The sequence below is a fragment of the Triturus cristatus genome, chromosome 1_2 (assembly GCF_964204655.1).
Source record: "Triturus cristatus chromosome 1_2, aTriCri1.1, whole genome shotgun sequence".
In the NCBI taxonomy this organism is placed as follows: domain Eukaryota; kingdom Metazoa; phylum Chordata; class Amphibia; order Caudata; family Salamandridae; genus Triturus; species Triturus cristatus.
This window is the reverse complement of record NC_140580.1, coordinates 1,152,830,929-1,152,851,192: the sequence shown is the minus strand read 5'-3', so window position 1 is coordinate 1,152,851,192 and position 20,264 is coordinate 1,152,830,929. Positions and strand designations below refer to the sequence as shown.

The window sequence follows — 20,264 nt, the reverse complement described above, 5'->3', positions numbered from 1 at the left end:
GTCTTGAAATGCCGGCAGAAATAAAGGCGAGGGTTGAGGAGGGCGGTACATAAGGAGGCAAGTGATGGGGGGGGAAAATGAAAGAGAGCGGACTGCCAAGAAGTCAGCAGGGGGAATAGGGGAAAAAGGGAGTGGTTGGAAATTCAGCTCCGACCGAGCGATTAAGGCGACCCCGCCACCCGCCTTGCCTGTCGGTCGGTCGGCCCGCAGGGCCACATAGGAGGGGGGTAGGGTGGCCAAGAGGACAGGAAGGGAAGAATCGCAATACCAGGTTTCGGTCAGGAGCAGTATGTCAGGTTTTTCTGAATCCAGTAAGACAGACAACTCATGATGGTGCTTGACCGCTCACCTGGTATTGAGTAGGATGACAGACAGTGCCGATGAGGGGGGGGAGGGTCAGGGGGTGGGGGGCGAGGTAACGGGGGGACGTGCTGCGGGGGATCGGGTGCAATGGGGGAGGAAGGAGCAAGGTCTAGTGAGGAGATCCGCCTGCGGATGGGGTCCGGGAGAGGCCAATGGCCCTGGAGGGCAATAAGGTCCTTGGTAGAGTAAGAGGTAGTTTTGGCATGGAGTCGTGCCCCTAGCCCCGTCCGGCCGCGGACGGGCGCAGACGGGCTTGCCTTAGGCGCGCCTTCGGCGCGCAAAAGTCGCGCCCGCTGCGCACGTCCGCTGCGCTTCCTGCCAAGACACATGCTTTATGCTGGCGGGTGTAGGAAGTTGGGGGGGCGTGGCCAGCCGAGGGGGCGTGTCTCGCCTCGCCCTCGAGAATGGCGTGAGAAGTAGGGGGATCGTTGCAGCGCGTAGCGCTGTTTGTAGCGAGCTAGGAATTACAGGTAAGTGAAGGTGCCTGGTAAAACACAATAATCCGTGACAATAATTTTTAAAAACAAGATAGCCCTGCTGCCGGCTTTCCGCCTCAGGAGCCAATCAAGAATGCGACGCCCGTCAGCGGCGCGCTCTATTTGTGAGTCTGGCGGGGGGCGTGGCCAGCCGAGGGGGCGTGTCTCGCCTCGCCCTCGAGAATGGCGTGAGAAGTAGGGGGATCGTTGCAGCGCGTAGCGCTGTTTGTAGCAAGCTAAGAATTACAGGTAAGTGAAGGTGCCTGGTGAAACACAATAATCCGTGACAATAATTTTTAAAAACAAGATAGCCCTGCTCCCGGCTTTTGGAATCCATTTGGAATATGATTAAATCGGACAAACTGGTTCTACAAATTAGCCAATCTGGTTATTGCCTGGAACTTACAAGCACTCCACCGAATATTCCTCCAAGGTCACACCTCTGGTCACAAGAACATCTCACCCTTTTAAAGCAAGAGGTTCTTTCTTTGTTGCTAAAGGGTGCAATAGACCCAGTCCCTTTACAATACCAAGTAACAGAAGTGTACTCCCTATACCTCCTAATTCCCCAAAAGGACTGCTCTCTGAGGCCTATATTGGACCTCCGAGAACTAAACTTACACATACAGTCGCATTATTTCCATATGGTAACACTCCAACAAGTGCATCCTCTCCTTCAGCAAGACAACTTTCTATCCACTCTAGATTTAAAGGACGCGTACTTTCATATTCCAATACACGCTGTGCCCCGCAAATACCTCAGGTTTGTGGTAGCAGGCCAACATTATCAATTCAAAGTTCTTCCCTTCGGAGTAACAACCGCTCCCAGTGTTTTCACAAAATGCTTGGCAGTAGTCGCAGCCCACCTGAGAAGACCACCTGTTAATGTCTTCCCATACTTGGACGACTGGCTCATAAAGGCCAGCTCGCACAACAGTAGTCTACACCACACACAACTGTGTATCTGCTTCACCAACTAGGATTCACAGTAAATCAGACCAAATCCCATCTCCAACCATCCATATCTCAAGACTATCTAGGAGCTACTATATAGACACAAAAAGCTCTAGCATACCCAACCCCAGCCAGAATCATGAATATTCAAAACCGGATGTCTCAGTTCCAGCCTCAACACTCCTTACCAGCTTAACAGCTCATGCAGTTACTGGGAATGATGGTATCTTGCATTATCATAGTTCCCTATGCAAGACTTCAGATGCTCCCCCTACAGGAATGCTTAGCACGTCAGTGGAACCAGTCTCAAGGTCAATTATGAGATCTAGTGTTGGTAGACAGCCGCACTCGTCGCTCTCTGCAGTGGTGGATCACACAAAACATTTTGAAAGGGCGGCCCTTCAGCGACCCGGTTCCACAGATAGTACTGACAGCAGACGCATCACTGACTGGTTGGAGAGCGCATCTCCAAACTCACACAGTTCAAGGCATGTGAAGCTTGCAACAAAAACAGCTTCATATAAATCATCTAGAACTGTTAGCGATTTTTCTGCCTTTGAAATCTTTTCAAGCTTAGCTAGTACTCAATACTGTGCTAATTCATACAGACGACATGACAGCCATGTACTTCATTAAAAAAACGGGCGTGGGGGCACTCCCAACTGTCCCACCTAGCCCAGGACATCTGGAGGTGGGCCATTAATCACAAAATGTATCTCCTAGCAGAACACCTCCCAGGAGTAAACAATCAGATGTGGACCTGCTAAGTCGTCAGACACAGCAAATCCACAAATGGGAACTATACCCTCAAGTTCTACTCCCATTCTTTCAAATGTGGGGCTTCCCAGACATAGACCTGTTCGCCACTCACCTAAACGCAAAATGCCCAAACTTCGCGTCCAGGTATCCACACCCATTGTCTAAAGGCAATGCGCTATGGTTGAACTGGTCAGGGAGATTTGCTTATGCTTTTCTGCCTCTCCCACTCATTCCATGAGTGGTTCGGAAACTCAAACAAGTGTCCCTGACACTAATCCTAGTTGCTCCCGCATGGGCACGTCAACCATGGTTCACACCCCTATTGGAACTCTCAGTAATTCCTCATCAAAAAGAATGTCTTACACCCAATCTCCTCACACAAAGCCATGGAGACATAAGACACCCAGACCCCGGTCAACTCAATCTGGCACCTGAAGTCCTAGATTTTAGCTATCTTCATCTGCCGCCGGACTGCATGAATATCGGAGGCTAGACGTCCTATCACAAGAGCCTGCTATGCAGCAAAGTGGAAGCGGTTTGTGATTCACTTTAATAACCACATCAACCCGCTTGATGCTTCTGTCCAAAACATTATATGCTATTTTTTACATCTACAACGTGCGAATTTAGCATACACGTCCATACGTTTACATCTAGCTGCTATAGCTGCATACCTCCAAAATAGACAGCATCTATCTCTTTTTAGAGTACCTGTCATTAAAGCGTTTATGGAGAGACTGAGTTATTCCCCCGAGACGTCCACCTGCTCCAGTGTGAAATCTCAACATTGTTCTCACCAGACTAATTGGTCCACCCTTTAAACCATTACACAGATATGAACTGCAATTTCTCACATGGAAAGTGGCTTTCCTAGTTGCCATCACATCACTCAGAAGAGTGAGTGAGAACTTCAGGTATTGACTATAGAAGAACCTTTTTTTTTTTTTTTTTTTTTTTTTTAAATGAATCAAATAAAGTGGTTCTTCGGACTAATCCTAAATTCCTTCCTAAGGTCATTTCTTCTTTTCACATCAATCAATCTGTTGAGTTACCAGTGTTCTTCCTTCAACCAGATTCAGTGGCAGAACGTGTATTACACACATTAGATGTAAAGAGAGCATTGCTCTATTACATTGAAAGGACAAAACCCTTCCATAACACAAATCAGCTTTTTGTCGCTTTTGCTCCACCACACAATGGCAATCCTATATCAAAATCAGGTATTGCAAGGTGGATAGTCCAATGCATTCAAATATGCTATGCAATGGCTAAATGGACATTAATAGTCCCCCCTAGAGCACACTACACGCAAACTGGGGGCTTCTATGGCATTTTTAGGAAATATACCCATAGATGATATATGCAAAGCTGCAACATGGTCTACACCTCGCACATTCACAAAACACTATTCTGTGGATGTGTTGGCAGCACAGCAAGCTAGAGTAGGCCAAGCAGTTTTACCTACACTATTTCAGACCACTGCAACAGCTACAGGTCAGCCACCACTTTGGGAGATAACTGCTATGTAGTCTATGCAAAAGCATATGATCTACAGCTCATATGCCTCGAACGGAAAATGCGACTTACACAGTATGCATCTGTTCTTGGCATATAGAGCTGGAGTCTTATGCGCCCCCCGCCTCCCCGGGTACCTGATACCTGTTGCAGTAACATCTTACTTGGATATATGCATTCATGGACATCTCCTTCTTACTACTCTTACTAACTCCATTAAAACCCTCTGCGGGAAAACAATCTAACAATGGAGTCGATGCCATGAGCACTATCACCGAAAGGAGAAGTCACCTACATCGTGACTGGAAAGACTTCTTCGAAGACAAACGAAGTGCAAACATCCAGACCCAACACTAGATGGCGATCTATGCAAAAGCATGACTCTACAGCTCTATATGCCAAGAACATATGCATACTGGGTGAGCAGCATTTTCCTTTCTCACACCCTCCATTCCGTTTCGTGGATGGTCGTTTCTCCTGTGGTCGTCACATCTTGGATGTGTTGGTGAACTACAAGCACTCACAATAGAAGAACCTTGTCATAAAGATAGTGGTACTGAGGACTAACCTAAAGTTCATTCCTAAGGTGGCTTCCACTTTTCATCTCCAACCATAAAGCACCCAGTCTTTTTCCCTGAGGTAGACTAGCAAAAAAAGCTCTTCACACCCCAGATGTAATGCAGGCTCTTGTGGACTACATTGATAGCTCCGCCCTTTCACAAAGTTGACCGGTTGTTCATAGGTTTTGCTAAACCCCACAAGGGCTGTCCCATCTCCAAAACAGGCATCGCTAGGTAAATAATCAAATGCATCCAATCTTGCTATCATAAGGTCAAGATAACGCTCCCTTTTACCCCCCTGGATGCAAACTACATGCAAAGAGGCAGCAACCATGGTTTTTCTCGCCAATATTCCTTAAGCGGTCTTGACCTAAAGCAGCTATTTGGTCTACCAAACAGACCATCACCAAACATTGTGGATATCTCAGAGAACAGACATCTGAATCATCCACACGCTAGCCACTGCTTGTAGAAGCGTGCTCTTTTACAGTCTATGCAGAGAATGTGTATTAACAGCAACCCATGATACAGACTGAAAATGTTACCCTGTAAGCGCCTTTTCAGGTCTCGCTGAGCCAGCGCATGCACTGTCTCTGCGAGACATTTAGTGTGTGGGTTTTTTAAGTGCTGCCACAGGATTTTGGTGGCCTCAAGCTTGCGTGCACGTGTGCAGCCGCCATCTGTCTTTCCTCTGCTTCTCCCCCACCACAGATCGCTTCACTCGATGCGCTGATCGCGATCGCTTTCGCGGGCTGCACGGCTGTGTCATTTTCACGGCCGCGCGGCCAATGCTTGCTAATCTTTCTTTGCAGTAGAAGGCACAGTTCCCCTTTAACTATCCTCGTGAAGCCCCCTGTGCAAGGCCCGAGCACTTTGAACTTAGCGCGGCAACTCTTCCATTAGTCCACAGCACAAAGCAGCCGATTGAATGGGGGAGCCGCTTTTAGACAGAAAACGTATGCACTTCATCCGGGAACCTGGCTTTGCAACAAGAGTTTTTTTTTTTTTTTTTTTTTTTAAACCCACGGTGCAGACACGCCACATAGCTGGAAAGCCCCTGGTGTTCACTCACTTCACAGGTAGTGGAAGCGCAATTAAACACAAGCCTGTGAATCTTTTTTCTGACATTATTCTATTATTTGGTAGTTTTTAGCTGTACCTAACATCCGCCGTTTCATGAAGCGCATGAGTCACTGAAACTGACCCTGCTTGTGTGCAAGTGCTCCCCCAGAGACCGAAGAGGCCTCCCCTCCTGCTGCTGCAGCTTGTCCTCCGAGACTTACATTATTAAGCGCCAAGCGGGCTTGCATTAGTTACGGGACATGCAGTTAATCTTTTTTGACATTAGAAGGCACAGTGTGTGAGAAAGTAGCTCTGTATATACTGTTCCCTAATAGGTACAGGGTGTAAAGAGTCCACAGTCCCCAAGGGTTTGACAGAGGCTAAAGTTAGATATAACCTTACTCTCTAAAGTGGTAGCTTGGTCGAGCAGTAAGGCAGTATCAGAGGACAGTGTAAAGCATTTCTTGTACACACTCAGCCAGCAAATGGTCTCACACACTCAATAACTGAACTCTAGGCCAATGGTTTATATATAAAAAATATATGCTTGTTTTATTTTAGAACCAACACTTGGCATTAAAATATACTTTCTCAGAATGAGATGCTTTATATAAATACTTTTGCAATATGCAATTGACTTTTGTAAACAGTTACAAGTGGTTGCAATAGGCAACACTATTTTAAACACAACAATGCATTGAGCTCAATGGAAATTTCAAGTTATTTGCAATAGATTACTTTTAGGATTACTTTTGGAATTCCAGGACTGGATCCTAGATTCAGTCCTGGGTCAGTACTTAGAATCAAGTGATGAAAGTCGACTTAATTACTGTGATGATTTTTAAACAATATTTAGCTATTTTAAAAGTTGACACTTAGAAAATATTTCAAAGAAAACAGTCAATGATTCCCTATGGAAGAAAATTCAAGTTGCAGGTACAGTATGTTCTCGTTAATTTTGTAATCCAGTACTGGGTACCTAGACTCAGTACTGGGACCTTTATCCAAAACAGGTAAGTAATTGCGTTTTTCAGATATTATACGATTTTTAAAGAATATTTAAAGATTGCAGAAATTTCACAGAAAAACAGTCAATGATTTCCTATGGGAGAAAATTGGGTTACTGGTAAGTACAGTTGTAAGTATTTTTCAGAGTCAGTGCTAGGCACCAAGATCCAGCACTGGGAGCTCACCTAAGAGCAGGTGAGTATTTTCGTTTTCGTTACTCGGCTGATTTTTGGTGAATATTTCAAGATTTGAAAAGTCCACACTTAGAAGAAATTTCAGGAAAAAGCCATCAGTTTAAAGGAAAGTACTCGACTGGCAGAGTTGAGGTTCTGGACATAGACTCCTGGGTCCCCCAGGGTCAGGTAGGTACAGTTGGTTCACCCTCTGCGACTCTAGGGCGGCCGGGTGCAGAGAGTTAGGCCCAATGTTATCCTATGAGGGATAGGGGGGCCTTGGTTGGTGGCTGCTGACTTGCAAGCCACGCGGCTGTGGGAGCTGGGCTCCTGGTCACTTACTCAGGGCAAGTGGGGAAGTAGGTAGGTATAGAGGTTGCACTGCCAGGGCCACTCGGGCGGCTGGGTGCAGGGTGCTTTTGAGCCTTCGGGCGCTCAATTGATTTCAATGGGAAATCTCTGGTTTAGAAAAAGACTGCATGCTCGGGGACGAGGATTCTTCAGGTGCCACCACCACTTCGAGAGGTAAGTTGGGTAGTTGGAGGATAGGTAGGTATCCCGGGATTGGGCACAGGGGGCCGCGGCGTGCCGCGTTCCGGGGTGCCTTTTGGTGTCGGGAAATCTTACCCTCTGTTGATCGCGGTGGGGGGGGCACCTTGTTCTGAGGCTGCAGGCTTTTTCAGGAGTGTCGAGGGAGGTCCTTGGGTGCTGGACTCGGGGTCACAGTCGCCGTGGGGTCGTCCTCGTGGTCTTTGTTCACTCCGGCACTGGCCAGGCTTGGCTGGTGCAGAGTGTGCTGGGTTCGCGGTTCCGGGCTGCTGCCAGGGATTAGAGGTAGGTTTTGAGTAGAGCCTCTACTCATGGGAGCCCCAGGGGCTTAGAGCCGAAAGGTAGCCAGGTCCTCCAGGGTTTGTGAGGTTGCTGGCCACAAGAGATGCCGGGTTGGAGCAGGTTCGAGGGTCGACAGGCCGGTAGGGCTGGGGCCAAAGCAGTTGGTGTCTTCCTCTTTTTAGCAGCTGCAGGGCAGGTCTTCTTTCTTCTTGCTCTTCTTTGTATTTCGGAATCTGGAATCTGAGGAAGGAAGGTTCAGGGTGCCTCTAAATACTAGATTTAGGGGCGTTACAGGTAGGTGAAGGGCAGGGACCAATGGGTCCCTGTCCTGGGGTGGGTACACCCCCTATCCTGCCTCTCTTCTGTGGGAGGCGGGCAGTAGCCTAGTCCTGATACGGTAGGGCTTCCCATCTTCAAGATGGCGAGAGCCCGGAGATGTGCTTCACCTCGCCTCCCCCACCTGAGGGGTGGTGTTGGCAGGCTGGCACATCCCCTGTCCTTATTTGGGGTTTCCGGCCAAGCTTCCCGCCGGAGTGGGGGTTGCAGTGGCCTGGGGAAGCTCACAGAGGCTGCATGCCTTTGAAGCTTCCCCCTGCCCATCCTGGGGGAGGAGATTTAGCACTCGCCCAGGATGTGCATTGTTGCAGGCCCAGGAGAGCAGGGGCTCTCCCACCCAGGGGTCCAGCAACATGTCTGCTGTGTGGCAGCCTCAAAGCAGACGTGGATTGTAGGTTAGGTTTAAGGGTAAATCTCTAAGATGCCCTCTGGGGTGCTTGGTACATTAAATCCCACACTGGCATCAGTGTGGGTTTAATGTGCTGAGAAGTTTGATACCAAACTTCTCAGTCTTCAGTGTTGCCAGTATGGTGCTGTGGAGTTTGTGTTTGACGAGCTCTCAGCACCATGTACTCTTAAATGGCAGCACTGCACTTACAGTGCTCAGGAATGGACCTGGGTACTGTAGGGGCACAGGGCTCCTGCGCCCACACCATTGGCATAAGGCACCCAGCTAGAGGGGTGGCTGATGTATGCCATGGCAGTGTAGGTGATGGGCATGGCACACAGGGATGTGTGCCATGTCGACTGTGTTTTGTCTTGCACCCAGCCTGCAAAGGCAGTGTGTGTGTGTGTGTGTGTGTGTGTGTGTGTGTGTGTGTGTGTGTGTGTGTGTGTGTGTGTGTGTGTGTGTGTGTGTGTGTGTGTGTGTGTGTGTGTGTGTGTGTGTGTGTGTGTGTGTGTGTGTGTGTGTGTGTGTGTGTGTGTGTGTGTGTGTGTGTGTGTGTGTGTGTGTGTACAGGACCTCTAAGGGTGGCACAATGAGTGCTGCAGCCCTTAGAGGCCTTCCCTGGTCACACGGCCCTGGGTACCTAGGGTACCATTTACCAGGGGCTGACATGTGGCCAGGGTTTGCCAATTTGGGTTTTGTGTTTTAGGGAAGGAACATAGGCCCCAGGGCACCTGATTGGCAGGAGTCCAGGACACACTCAGTCAAAGTACATTCAGCAATTCAGCAAAAATTGGGGGCATACCATGCAAGAAAGATGGCACTTTCTCACACAGTGCCCCTTTAACAATCCCCGTGAAGGCCCCGCCCCACCCTGCAAGGCCCGAGCACTTTGCACTTAGCGCGACAACTCTTCCTTTTGTCCAAAGAACAAGTATCTAGGGTATGTTCACCAGCAAAGAAAGCTACAGAGTGAAGAACTGGTGATGGAAATGGCCAAATTACGTGGTAAGTTTGCCCAAGTTAATTTGTGTTTTAGCTCCAAACAAAGCTTCTTGTAAAATAATCTTTACTGTTTGTTTGATAAAGGGGAATGAAGTGTAAAACTATGCTGCACAGCTGTATTTGTGCAATCTGAATTGAATATTAAACGTTTCCAGCATTAAAGGTTTACCAAGTAAATTAGCTTTAAACAGCTGTCTGCTGCTATACGACTCCCATGTTCACATAAATATTCTTTTGGGTAATCTATCCTTCACCAGTCTCCGTAGAATAAATGAATCTATGAGAGCAGAGCCTTGGTCTTCTTTTGGTTATGCAAGAACGAACCTTAGGCCGCACAGGCACAGTGCAGGTAAACTAGACACCGCTTGACTACTTTAAGGCAGGTTGTCATGTCTTGGGATAGTCTTTCTGATTTTTGGGGGCTTGGTCCCATCCTGTCGACCCTTCACCTTGTAGAGATAGGAGCTGCAATCTGACTTTTTTAGGATTAAGGATAAAGTTATGCAAAGCGCTGGCACCATACCCTACCACATTAAGATTGGTCGCAATGGCTCTCGTTAGCCTTGATGAATCCAAGGCAATTGGTTCATTTGCGCTCCCCTTCCCATTGTGAGAATATAGCCTGGAATCTGCCTTTTGCAGTATTGAAAGATGAGAAATTATGGTGGGCCCTGCCTGCCAGCCAGGAAAAAAAAAAAACTAGCCCCTACCACATTACAGCTGGTCGCAGTCTAGCCTGGCTGATTCCTGGGAAGTTTGTCTCGTCTTTGACTGACAACATTGCAGAGATGTCGCCCACACCTTGCCGCTATCCGTATTTGAAGCTGACATTCATTGAGACCTGCATGCTGGTCACTTTAAACACCCCTAACTTTGACCATAAATATATTGGTGGCAGGGGTGTTGCTTTTCAAGTGTTCCAATTACAGCCTTTGCCCACTTGTAGTATTCTAGCATTTAGATAGAGCTTTATACCCCTGTGTTGGCACTGAACTGTTTACCAACATAGAAATCAAGCTACACAGTGCAGGGTGTGTGGTTGGGACGGTGTTGAGTCTATATAGGAGGTTTTGTTATGGCATGGGTGATGACTGCCGAGGTATGGTTATGCTTTTTAACTAAAGATTTTGCCCTTTTGATCTATGATTTTTGCATATTGATTCAATCTGCTCCCTTGTATTTGTACCACGTATTTCTATGGTATCTGCCTCTGGTCTATATTTAAACCCATAATATTAAGTCAAAGCTTTTATTGCCAAATCATGTTCCTAACCTAGTGGCGTTTTGCCTGAGAACATGGCCGCTATTGGCTACAGCATGTAATGTGCAGTCTTGCAGACAAGTGACGAAGTGCTACTGATGCTGTCAGTACTTTGATGGCTGCCATAGTGTGCATAGTATGTACTCCGGTCTTCTACTTCACTGTACTCTGCTCTACTCACACCAGATGGCCTTCCACGTCTTCCCTCATTTATGTTCCCAAAATGTATTTGTGCATTGAACTGACATGGCGGGGCAGTCCTAGGCAGTGGTTCCCAAACTTTTGACTCCTGAGGACCCCCACTGACTCACCACTGGAAGCCGGGGACCCCCAGCAATTTGTATGATTTTAAATTTCAAACATTAAAAGAGTAATTTAAAAAAATAAACACGTGCTCGCAAAAACAAATACTCTAATTACTAAGGATTTTAGTCTTTTATATTGAAAGTTTGCAAAAAACTGGAAAATGTAACGGGAAGGCTGGTACTGCATCTCCGTGATTAACTTTTAAATAGTTTTATTTCACAGTACAAGCCTCCTGCCAGAGTGGAAACCCAAAGAAGCCCTGGCAAGTGTTTTCAGACCAGTCCCCATACAGTGCACACTAAGTGCAGTGAGTGTCCTCTCCCCCCAAGAAAAGTTAGGAATCAATGGTGCGTTCTACAACACATTTATCGTTGTATATTGAATTGCATTAGCTTTTAAAGAATAGTAAATGATGACCTAAATATGCACCAGGATACAACAATCTTTGTTGGGGTTCTTCAATGATTCCCTTATTGTCACCCTTCAACAGTGCCTCTCATCTCTCTATAGCACATCTGTCACATTTATTTCATTTGTTTTATACTAAGCATCTCTCCTACCATTGTAGGATGTCAGAGCACTTCACATCACACACATGTAGAGACAATGAATCATATGTGTAACTCAGTGTAGAGAAAATGTTACATAAGGCAAAGGGGACTACAAGGTGTAGGATTCACATGTCATTCATACTGGTAGGCATTTTTAAAGAGTGCTTGTCTGGAAAAGCATAAACCCAGGATTCGGAACATAACACAGTGGTTAGCATTGACTTTAACAATAAAAATGTATTTCCACCCAAACAAACCCCTTTAGCAGCATGAGGATAATGAAAGACTGGGAAATACATAAATTACTAATTTGTACCATGCAGTGTGTAAGCAGCTCTTTGATGACAGTTTATAGGTCACTGTGATAGATTATGATGGTCTCTTATGAGCTGCAGAGAAACAAAAGAATCTGTGACAAAAGCAGTAACCAACTGACCTATGCACATAAAATACTGTTTTTTTAAAATGCATGATATGCGTTCTTTGCAACAGGCATATTAACCCTCTGTGCTACATTAGATAAGTGAAACCTGCCACTGGACAAAACTTTCATCTCTCTCCAGCAGGTACAATAATCACTGGCGTTATCTTGACACTTTTATTGTTGCTCAAACTGCTAATTCTACAAGGAACTTGGCAGTGCTTTTAAAACTGCTGCCTGGGGACCCCCTGGGCATGTGTCACGGACCCCAGTTTGGGGAAACACTGGTCCTAGGGATTTCACACAGATCTGTTTGGCATCCTGTGTCTAGCACAGACTTCATCAATAATAAACTCTGCTTGTGTGAGTTTTTGGTTTGCATCAGCCAAACACCTTAAGACTTGTACCTCTCATTTGTTACAGATATCCACTTGTGTTTTGCTGACAGTATGCCTCAGGCTAGTGCATTCTCCATATTCCTAAAGAAACGGCGTAAAAAAAGGTCCATAGTTAGTTTCTCTTCAACTCTCACCTCATTACTCCTACGCAGAGATTGATCTTTCATTCCTGTTCATCACAGCTGTCTTTTAGAGCTTACAAGAGCTCAGTTGTACATAATGTTGTCTTGGTTATATAAATAAGGTAACAAAAGTGCTTAACACTTTTTTATTATAGCTTTTCAACATGCTGCACAGCAACTACAATTCCCTACGACATAGCTTAAAGACATTGGCAAAGCCAATAGTCTGTCTAAACACTTATAAGGTCCCAAAGGCGAGACCTGTTGGCTATGCCAATGTTAGTTGTAGCATGAAGTGCTGTAGATTCATGTGTGTCCACTCTCTTCAGAAGAGTGGCTCTGATCAGATCTCGTCCTTTATTGAATATTTTGCTTTCCCAAAGCCCATGTCTCTCGTGTCTTTACTCACCCCTCCATACTACTCTTACCTGCGAGTTGATATCCATCTGCATTGCCAAGAAAGTTGGGCATCTTGTGACGCTAAAGACTTCCTTCGAAGAGAAACAACTTTTATACGTTCAAGCCCAACACAAAGTGGCAGGAGTATTCAGAGTACATGAATCTACAGCACTACGGCCTGTCAACAGATGCTTACAGGGTAAGTAACATTTTCTTTACTCCGGCAGATATAACTTTGTTCTTTCTGGGTTTAAGATCCTGTTTCACTTAAATTGGGCAAATGGAAAATTCTAAAGTTACCATCTTGAAATATTGTATGAAAGGCAGTAAGCATTCCCTACCTGAAGTATCAACTGGAATTTTACATTTGATGTGCTTTCCGTCCAACTTTAGTGTGTGCCCTTGTTCTGGGAAAATAGTCTCTACTAAGCATTAATTTGTAAAGTCTGTAGTTAATGGTCGCCAACATCCTGTAGCAACAAAGCAAGCGATGGAAGGAATGTTTGAATGAATATTAACCGCCGTCTAGTCCACTTTTTCCACACAGCATGCTTCTTCAGACAGACCACCTTCTGAAAATCAACCTTGATCTTGCTCCAAGAGGAAGCGTTTAGCCTGAGCTGCCAGACCAGGCCCCTCCAGATGGGAACGCGAGGAGCTCCAGACCAATGTAGTCCTCCTAGTCCGAGATGCATAGTGCAAGTCCTGTAGTACAGCAAGAGTGGAACCCTTATGTGGGATTACCCATTTCACTTGGGGCTTCTGCTGAATTAAACCAATGGTTGGAAGAATGCTTGAATTAATCGCTGCCACTGGCAAACTTTCGGGTCCCTGTTCCAGTCAATCATTTTTGGCATATTGGGTGTCAAGCATTCCTTCCATCATTTTGTATATTGCAGCCAACATCATGTAGACATTTCCTTAGGAAATGAAACGCTGTCCGAGTAAAATACTCCCAGCAGATCCACTTTTACAGTAGGATTTTGTTTTCTAAATTTGCTGCTTTCTTAACACAGAAGTGTGTGTTTGCCGGTTTATGCATATTTTCTGTTTTAGACTGGTTTGTGCCTCCTTTTGAAAAGATTGGTGTAAGACTCTGGAATCAGGAAGTTCCAGTGAGTAACTGAGGCAGAGTCTCTGCACTCCTGTTACTGAGATTTTGGAGCAGAATGTAGGAGGGCAGTCTAAAACATTTAATTCCATTGCCATCTTTAGTCTGATTACTAAATAGTTGCAGATGGAGATTGTGATGCGTTTAGTGGAATCTCTACTAGATGCCAGACTTTCAGGTAACATGTAATCCAGACATTTTTCCTGAAACAGTCACTGTCTTGGCATACCACTACAATGTTTTTATTGTGACCCTTTTGACGGTGCCCCAAAGTCTGCCTTTTAGGACACTATCCATAGTAAGCTTGGGCGTAATAGCTCATGCTCCCTTTGCTTGCCAGCTTGTGTTCATGTCTTGTGGTGTTTTCATTCTGAATGCCTCCCCTTTTGTTTTAAGGCCTAGCTCTGCTAGCCCCAGTGGGAAGCCACCTGGATCCGGACCAGCCACCAACATGAGTTCTGTGCACGGACACTATGCTCAGCAGGTATAGTACAGATCCTTTCCAGGCAGCAGAGAATTCTGGCCTTCGTAAGCAGACTACAGTTACAGTACCCAAGCACCACTAGACTCGCATATAAGGCTTTGAAAAAACATCTCCATCAGACTGTGTGCCTATTCTTAGAATCAGAGACTGCAGCAGTTCTGCTGGTGGCATCTGCACTCCATGTTAATCTGTTTCTTTGTAGCCCTCTGACCCTGCTGTGCTGCTCCAAGCTCACCACAGAGACTGCAGTGGCTGAAGCTCTTGACATGTGCGGAGTCCCAGCTGCTGATTTCAGAATTAGCGTCTAGTGCTGCGCCCTGCTAGGCTTGTCGTTCTTTCGTATGAGAATTGTCCCCTCCCACATAAAATTAAATTGAATCATTGCCATTAAAAACATACTGCATTGTTAGGCAAAGGTCTGAAATGCAGGAGTGAAGTTTTTGCTTAGATTTGACTGCCCAGAAATTGGAAGGAGAGTACGGCTGGGCCTTTGGGCACTTAGGGCCAGATGTATCAAATGGTTTTACCCATTCTGTGTCTATGGGAAAATGAGTTCATGCATCTGGCCCTTAGACTCGGTCATGGAGCACAAGGAGGTTCTCAGCGGACACTTTACAGAGCCCTCTGTTACTCCATGTACTATCAAGTTCAAAACCAGTCTAATCCAATTCTGTTGTGACCATCCTGCTTTTTCTGCTAACTTTAATTTTCTTTCTTCTATGTCCCCACAATCATTCCCTTTCCAACTCCCTTTTTTATTCTGTCCACGACAGGTAAAACGAACCGAGGAAATGAAGAACGGCTCTGGATCTGGCAAACTGCATGAGCAGTCTTCGGGGAACCAGCTGAAGCCAACACGGACAGGAGCCATAAAACCACAAGCAACAAAAGTGGAGGAGAGTAAAGCTTAGACATCTTAATATTGGACCGTCCTGTCCAACCCCTACTGGGTACACGAAGCACTGCAAAGCAAGAGGCATCTGGGGCTTGACCGTCTCGCTGGATTCATCGCAACGATGGACCTAAGCGGAGGGTGCGCCCACAAACTTCAATCCCTTATTAAAACGGATCATTGACATGACATTGACTTGCATATCCATGGAGGGCATCCGTGTCACGAATTATGGACTTCTGCCCTACATTGTTTCAGCCCTGATCCCTTCATTGCCCCCCTCTTCCTGTGGGTCCCCCCCCATGCAGATGCACTTTTCATTTGGAAAAGTGGTTCCTGCGCTCGTCTCAGATTGTTACTGACATAAAGAAATGTGACAGACTGTTTGTGGCTGACCTGTTTCCCCTTTCTTCTAAAGGCATCTGTAGTTCCCAAGCACGGCAGTGGTAGGTGTTACACCAACATGTGCGCGACATCCTTGTGTTTATAGCAGGACTTTTTATACTCTGTTCTCCTTGGTCCCAATCCCCACTTTCCTAGTTCATTTTATATCCAAGTCTGTTCTACTTTTAAGGGCAGAGACTTTTAAAAGAAAGTGTTTCTTACCGCACCCACCTCACCTCTGTCCTGATGTATTTAACCTTGTAGAATAGTTGAGAGGTCTACAAAAAGTTAATTTTTTACATTTGTTGTATTTCGTCTTCACTTATACTGTGGCATCATTGACTTTTTTGGGAAGTTTGAATGTGATGCTTTCCGGCTCTAGAGTTGCAGCAAAGTAGAAATCATGCATTTTTTTTTTAAAGTACAGAAGTACTTTCTTTTTTTTTTTATATAATTCCGCCCTGAACTCCATCAGACACACAAAGAACCAGTGCACAGTGGGTTTTTAGGAGTGAAGAGAACTTTTTTTCCAAACATTTCTTCACTCCTCTTTGTTTTGTAGATCTAAATGTTACTTGTTTGTGTCCAGTGCAAGACATGCTGGTCTGGGTTTGACATCCCAAATCGGATGACCACCTAAAGTCTTATTGACAAATTAGTTCTTCAAGAATATGCCCCTCCCCCTTGTCTTTTGTCAAATTTGACACTTAAAGAAAACACTATTTTATTTACTTCCAGCCCAGATCAAATTGTGTCCATTAATGCAAAGCAGTCAGTGGATTGTTTTCTGAGCATGCGATTCGGTTCATGATGCTATCTTCGTATGACGTTTTGGGGGCAGGTAAGCCTTTTACGTGGTTATGTGCACTGAGCTACGGTGGACAGCTGCAAGATTTCTTATGAGAGCCAAAATATTTAGATATGTGATCTAAACCTCTGGAAAGCTGTTAAAATGATCTCTGCTTCAGTGCTGTAAAAGTCATTGCTTCCTGTGTTGTTCAGCTTGAAGTAGCTTGATTAGCAAATCAGGAAGACTTGAATCTGCTTCTGGTAGAGATGTGTGCAATCAATTGTTTGATCCTCCACCACATTTGTGTTCTGACATACGTTTTTGTCCCATTAACTGTAAACTTGTTCAGTCGGGTTGTATGGGATGTGCTTCCATCAGTAGCAGGTTTTGTTTTCAGAAGTATTTGCAGTTTTTCTGTATGACAATGAAATGCTCTAATAACAGGTTCTTTGCAGTACAGTTCCTTCACAGCATGTCAAATAGCTCTGTTGCAATGTCAACTTATATAATCTTGAAAGGATGCAGTGCTGAGCGGATGTTATCTGTACAACATTATACTGTTGACTTCTTTGGGATAGGCACTCATGGTTCTCACAGCACTTATCCATGTGCCCCTTCCCTGCCCCCAAACACCTAGGAACACCTGCTTCTCCTAGACTATGCCATTATTGCAACCCATTTATCAGCAAAGCTCGTCATTGTCTCTCCTTTGGAGCATGAAGAAGCCTGTGTTTGGTTGCTGGCAATGAAGCCTGTTTGACGGGCTTTGGTGGCCACCACAGGTCTAGAGGGGGTAGCCTGTAGCTGCAGCACTGTACCGCCTTTCTGGGATGCTTCCATACACCTTAGCATTCCAGCTTGCTTCCATTAGTGAAGCCTGCCTCTCAAAACTGAGCAAATTCCAATGCCTCGCCCCCTTTGCTTTAAATTAAATTAATCACTTTTACCAGCCCCGCCTCTCTCTGTTGTGACTAACAAAAAAACAAATCTTTCTTGGCGACTATCTTCTTTTGTAGGTGATTAAAAGATTTCTCTGCTGTTTTTATCTGATAGTTTTTTTTGGTGCAAGCAAGATCAAGAGATGTGTAGCTTGTCGCCCCCTCTTGCTTCAATCAGTTTACTTTGTCTAAAATTGTGATTTTTGCATTTAAGCATCACTGAAGTTTCAAAGGAAAAGTATAACTACTGCTAATGTCTTCATTTATTGTGTGAAACTGGACTACAATATTTCAAGAGCTATGACTGCCTCCTTACTGGCAGACATATCTTTAAAATTAGAGGAAGTGGAAGGTTCTTCAGACATTGATATACCTCTTGTTTTCACCTGCCCTGCCTCCCAATCCCTAATGCATCACCTGTAGCTTCTTTCTGAAGGCGCGTGAGCTCCATGCGGTGACTGCTATTAGCCACGGTTCAGTATAGGCTGGATATTCTGAGAAGTTAGTTCCTTCGTGGTGTTACAAGTTGTAAAATATCCAAGTGGCTACCCTCTCCCAGAGCTTACTTTGAAGCTGACCATTGGAAAAGACTCTGTATGCGGGGACCAAATATGACCTCTTTTAATAGAGGTGCCTACTGTTTTCTTGAAAAATACGTTTTGCTGAAAACATTTCAAGTGGTGAGGGAAAGAGAGCTAGTGCATTAAAAACCCTTCTGTGTTGTTGGAACCACAATTGCATTCCTTTGTTGTTCTGCTGCAAATATCTGCTTGGGCTTCACTTAAAAAGATTCTGTTTGCCGTGACTTCTGGAGGTAGGCTCTGAGGGCTGTATTGATGCAGACTGGGGTTTCCTGTTCGTGACCTCCATGAAACTGTTGGTGGTGACATTGGAGATTCCTGGGAGCGGAAGTCCCTTATGGCCATTTTGCACTTCATATTTGGAAATGGTGGTTTTATTTAAATATTTTTAGTATGAGCACTTTGTTTTTGTAACTGAGTGCCTGGCTTCATTTTAGCTGGCTGCATTCCCAGCACCACACGCCCTTGAGTATAGACCATTAAGTTTTCTGTGTTTCAAATTACAGCAGTACTATTTCCCTCGAGAGAAAAGGGCTTCTGTTTCTAGTCCTGGCATGTCAGATTGACTTAGCCGGCAGATGAACTGGCTTTGTGTGGGGGAGGGGGAAAATGCGGGGGCGTAGGTGGGGTTCTTAGATTCCTGTCTGCCCTAAAGTAGAGATTATGGGGTAGGGTGGGAGTGAGAGCAAATGTATCACCATCTACGTTACTGTAGAGTTGCAAAGTAGATACGTTCGGTCTGGTCTTTATGACTTTGGTTCAGTGAGTGAGGCTTCTGCTTTTAAGACCTCCTGGAATTGCCACAGGCCAAAGATGCATTGCAGGGCTGTGCACATGACACTTGTTACCTAAACCAATAGCACCTGACTTTCACCAGGAAAGGATGTGTGCAAATGTACACTCACCAGTTTGCAGTCAATCACAGGTGCCATTTTAAAAATAGTTTCAGGGCTCCCAGCCTTTAGGTAGGCATTGTTTTGAAGTGTCCTTTCAGTCCTGCTGGGTCCATCCACCAACACCTTGCTGCCAGATCTTGTAGAGTCACTGAGGAGCACTCTGCATGCACTGTGTATATGTAAATAAAAGCTGTATTTTCTTCCATTTGTACTTTTATCATTTCTGCTTTTGGTCAGTTCTACAGAGCTCTGCATTTTCAGATGATGCAGCTGTAGAAACTTCTCCATAGCGGCTGAGAAATGCTTGGGAGGTTTTCTGTGTTGCAGGTTTGAGAGATCAAGATGACAAGTCTCCCTGTTTGACCTACTGTTATCCTACCAGAATGAAATGAAAGTAACACTGCTTGGCTGGTATCTCAAGCCAGGATGATCTGCATGCGTAAGCAGGTATTGACAAACCTTGTTCACCAAACTGAGCTAGGAAACGGTGGGCTTCGAAACCTAGCTGTGGTGGCTTTCAGCCATCCCAGCATGTTGCAGGTCTCCCTCATTTTCTCTGGCTTTGTACTGATGTACCTGAGGTTTACAAAGAGGATATTGTACTGTAGAGTTCTTGCTCAGATCTGATGGCTTTTTCCCCTCTGTTTTGTCCCTTCCTTCCTTCCCTACCTGCCCTTCCTTTACACCAACAGGATATTTGAAAGGGTAGATGTTGGATGTGTAACGTGCAGCTGTTTATACATAAAAAATATATATATATATAATTTAAAAACAAACTTTTAACTGACCTAAAATATTCTCATTCTAGCCAGTCTCAATGTTGGGGTTTGTCAAACCCATTCCCCATCCCCATCCCTGTTATTAGTATCACCAATTGTTTTTCCTTTCAAATGTGATTGTATTAGATCTTTCCATACGAAAGAACTCTCCTTATTTAAATAAAAAAAATAAAAATAAAGCAAAGTATGCTTTTCTCAAATTGCTGATTGTTTTGTGTTTGTTTTTGGGGGTGGGGGGATGGAGGGAGGGAATATTGGTACCGGTTCATACTTGTTACTGTGTTTTTTGTACTGAGGATCTGATATTTGGGTAGTTTGAAAAACTCCCCATGTGTGTATGTGTGTGTGTGTATGTGTGTATATATATATGTGTGTGTATATATATGTATATGTATGTTTGAGGCATGTGTGGCTGTAGAAACAAATACTTGGCCTAAGTCCGCCATCTAGTGTTTGGGTCGGATGTGTGTAAGCTGTTTTTCTTGGAAGAAGTCTTTCGAGTCACGAGGTAGTGTGACTCC

General features: G+C 45.1%; 1 protein-coding gene across 6 annotated transcripts in view; it reads left to right on the top strand.

Annotated features, from left to right (window-relative positions):
- The window catches only part of PRRC2B (proline rich coiled-coil 2B), a 714,633-nt gene extending 694,690 nt beyond the window's left edge, over positions 1-19,943 (top strand). For 3 of the 6 annotated variants that reach the window (XM_085613950.1, XM_085613946.1, XM_085613944.1), the window contains 2 exons: positions 14,396-14,483; positions 15,257-15,761. In XM_085613950.1, coding sequence (XP_085470076.1) covers positions 14,396-14,483; positions 15,257-15,394 — 226 coding nt within the window. In that variant the 3' untranslated portion in view covers positions 15,395-15,761. Of the gene's footprint in view, positions 1-14,395; positions 14,484-15,256 lie in introns of all 6 variants that reach the window. The other 3 variants (XM_085613945.1, XM_085613949.1, XM_085613947.1) reach the window with 3 other exon arrangements.
- Positions 19,944-20,264: the final 321 nt, after the last annotated feature.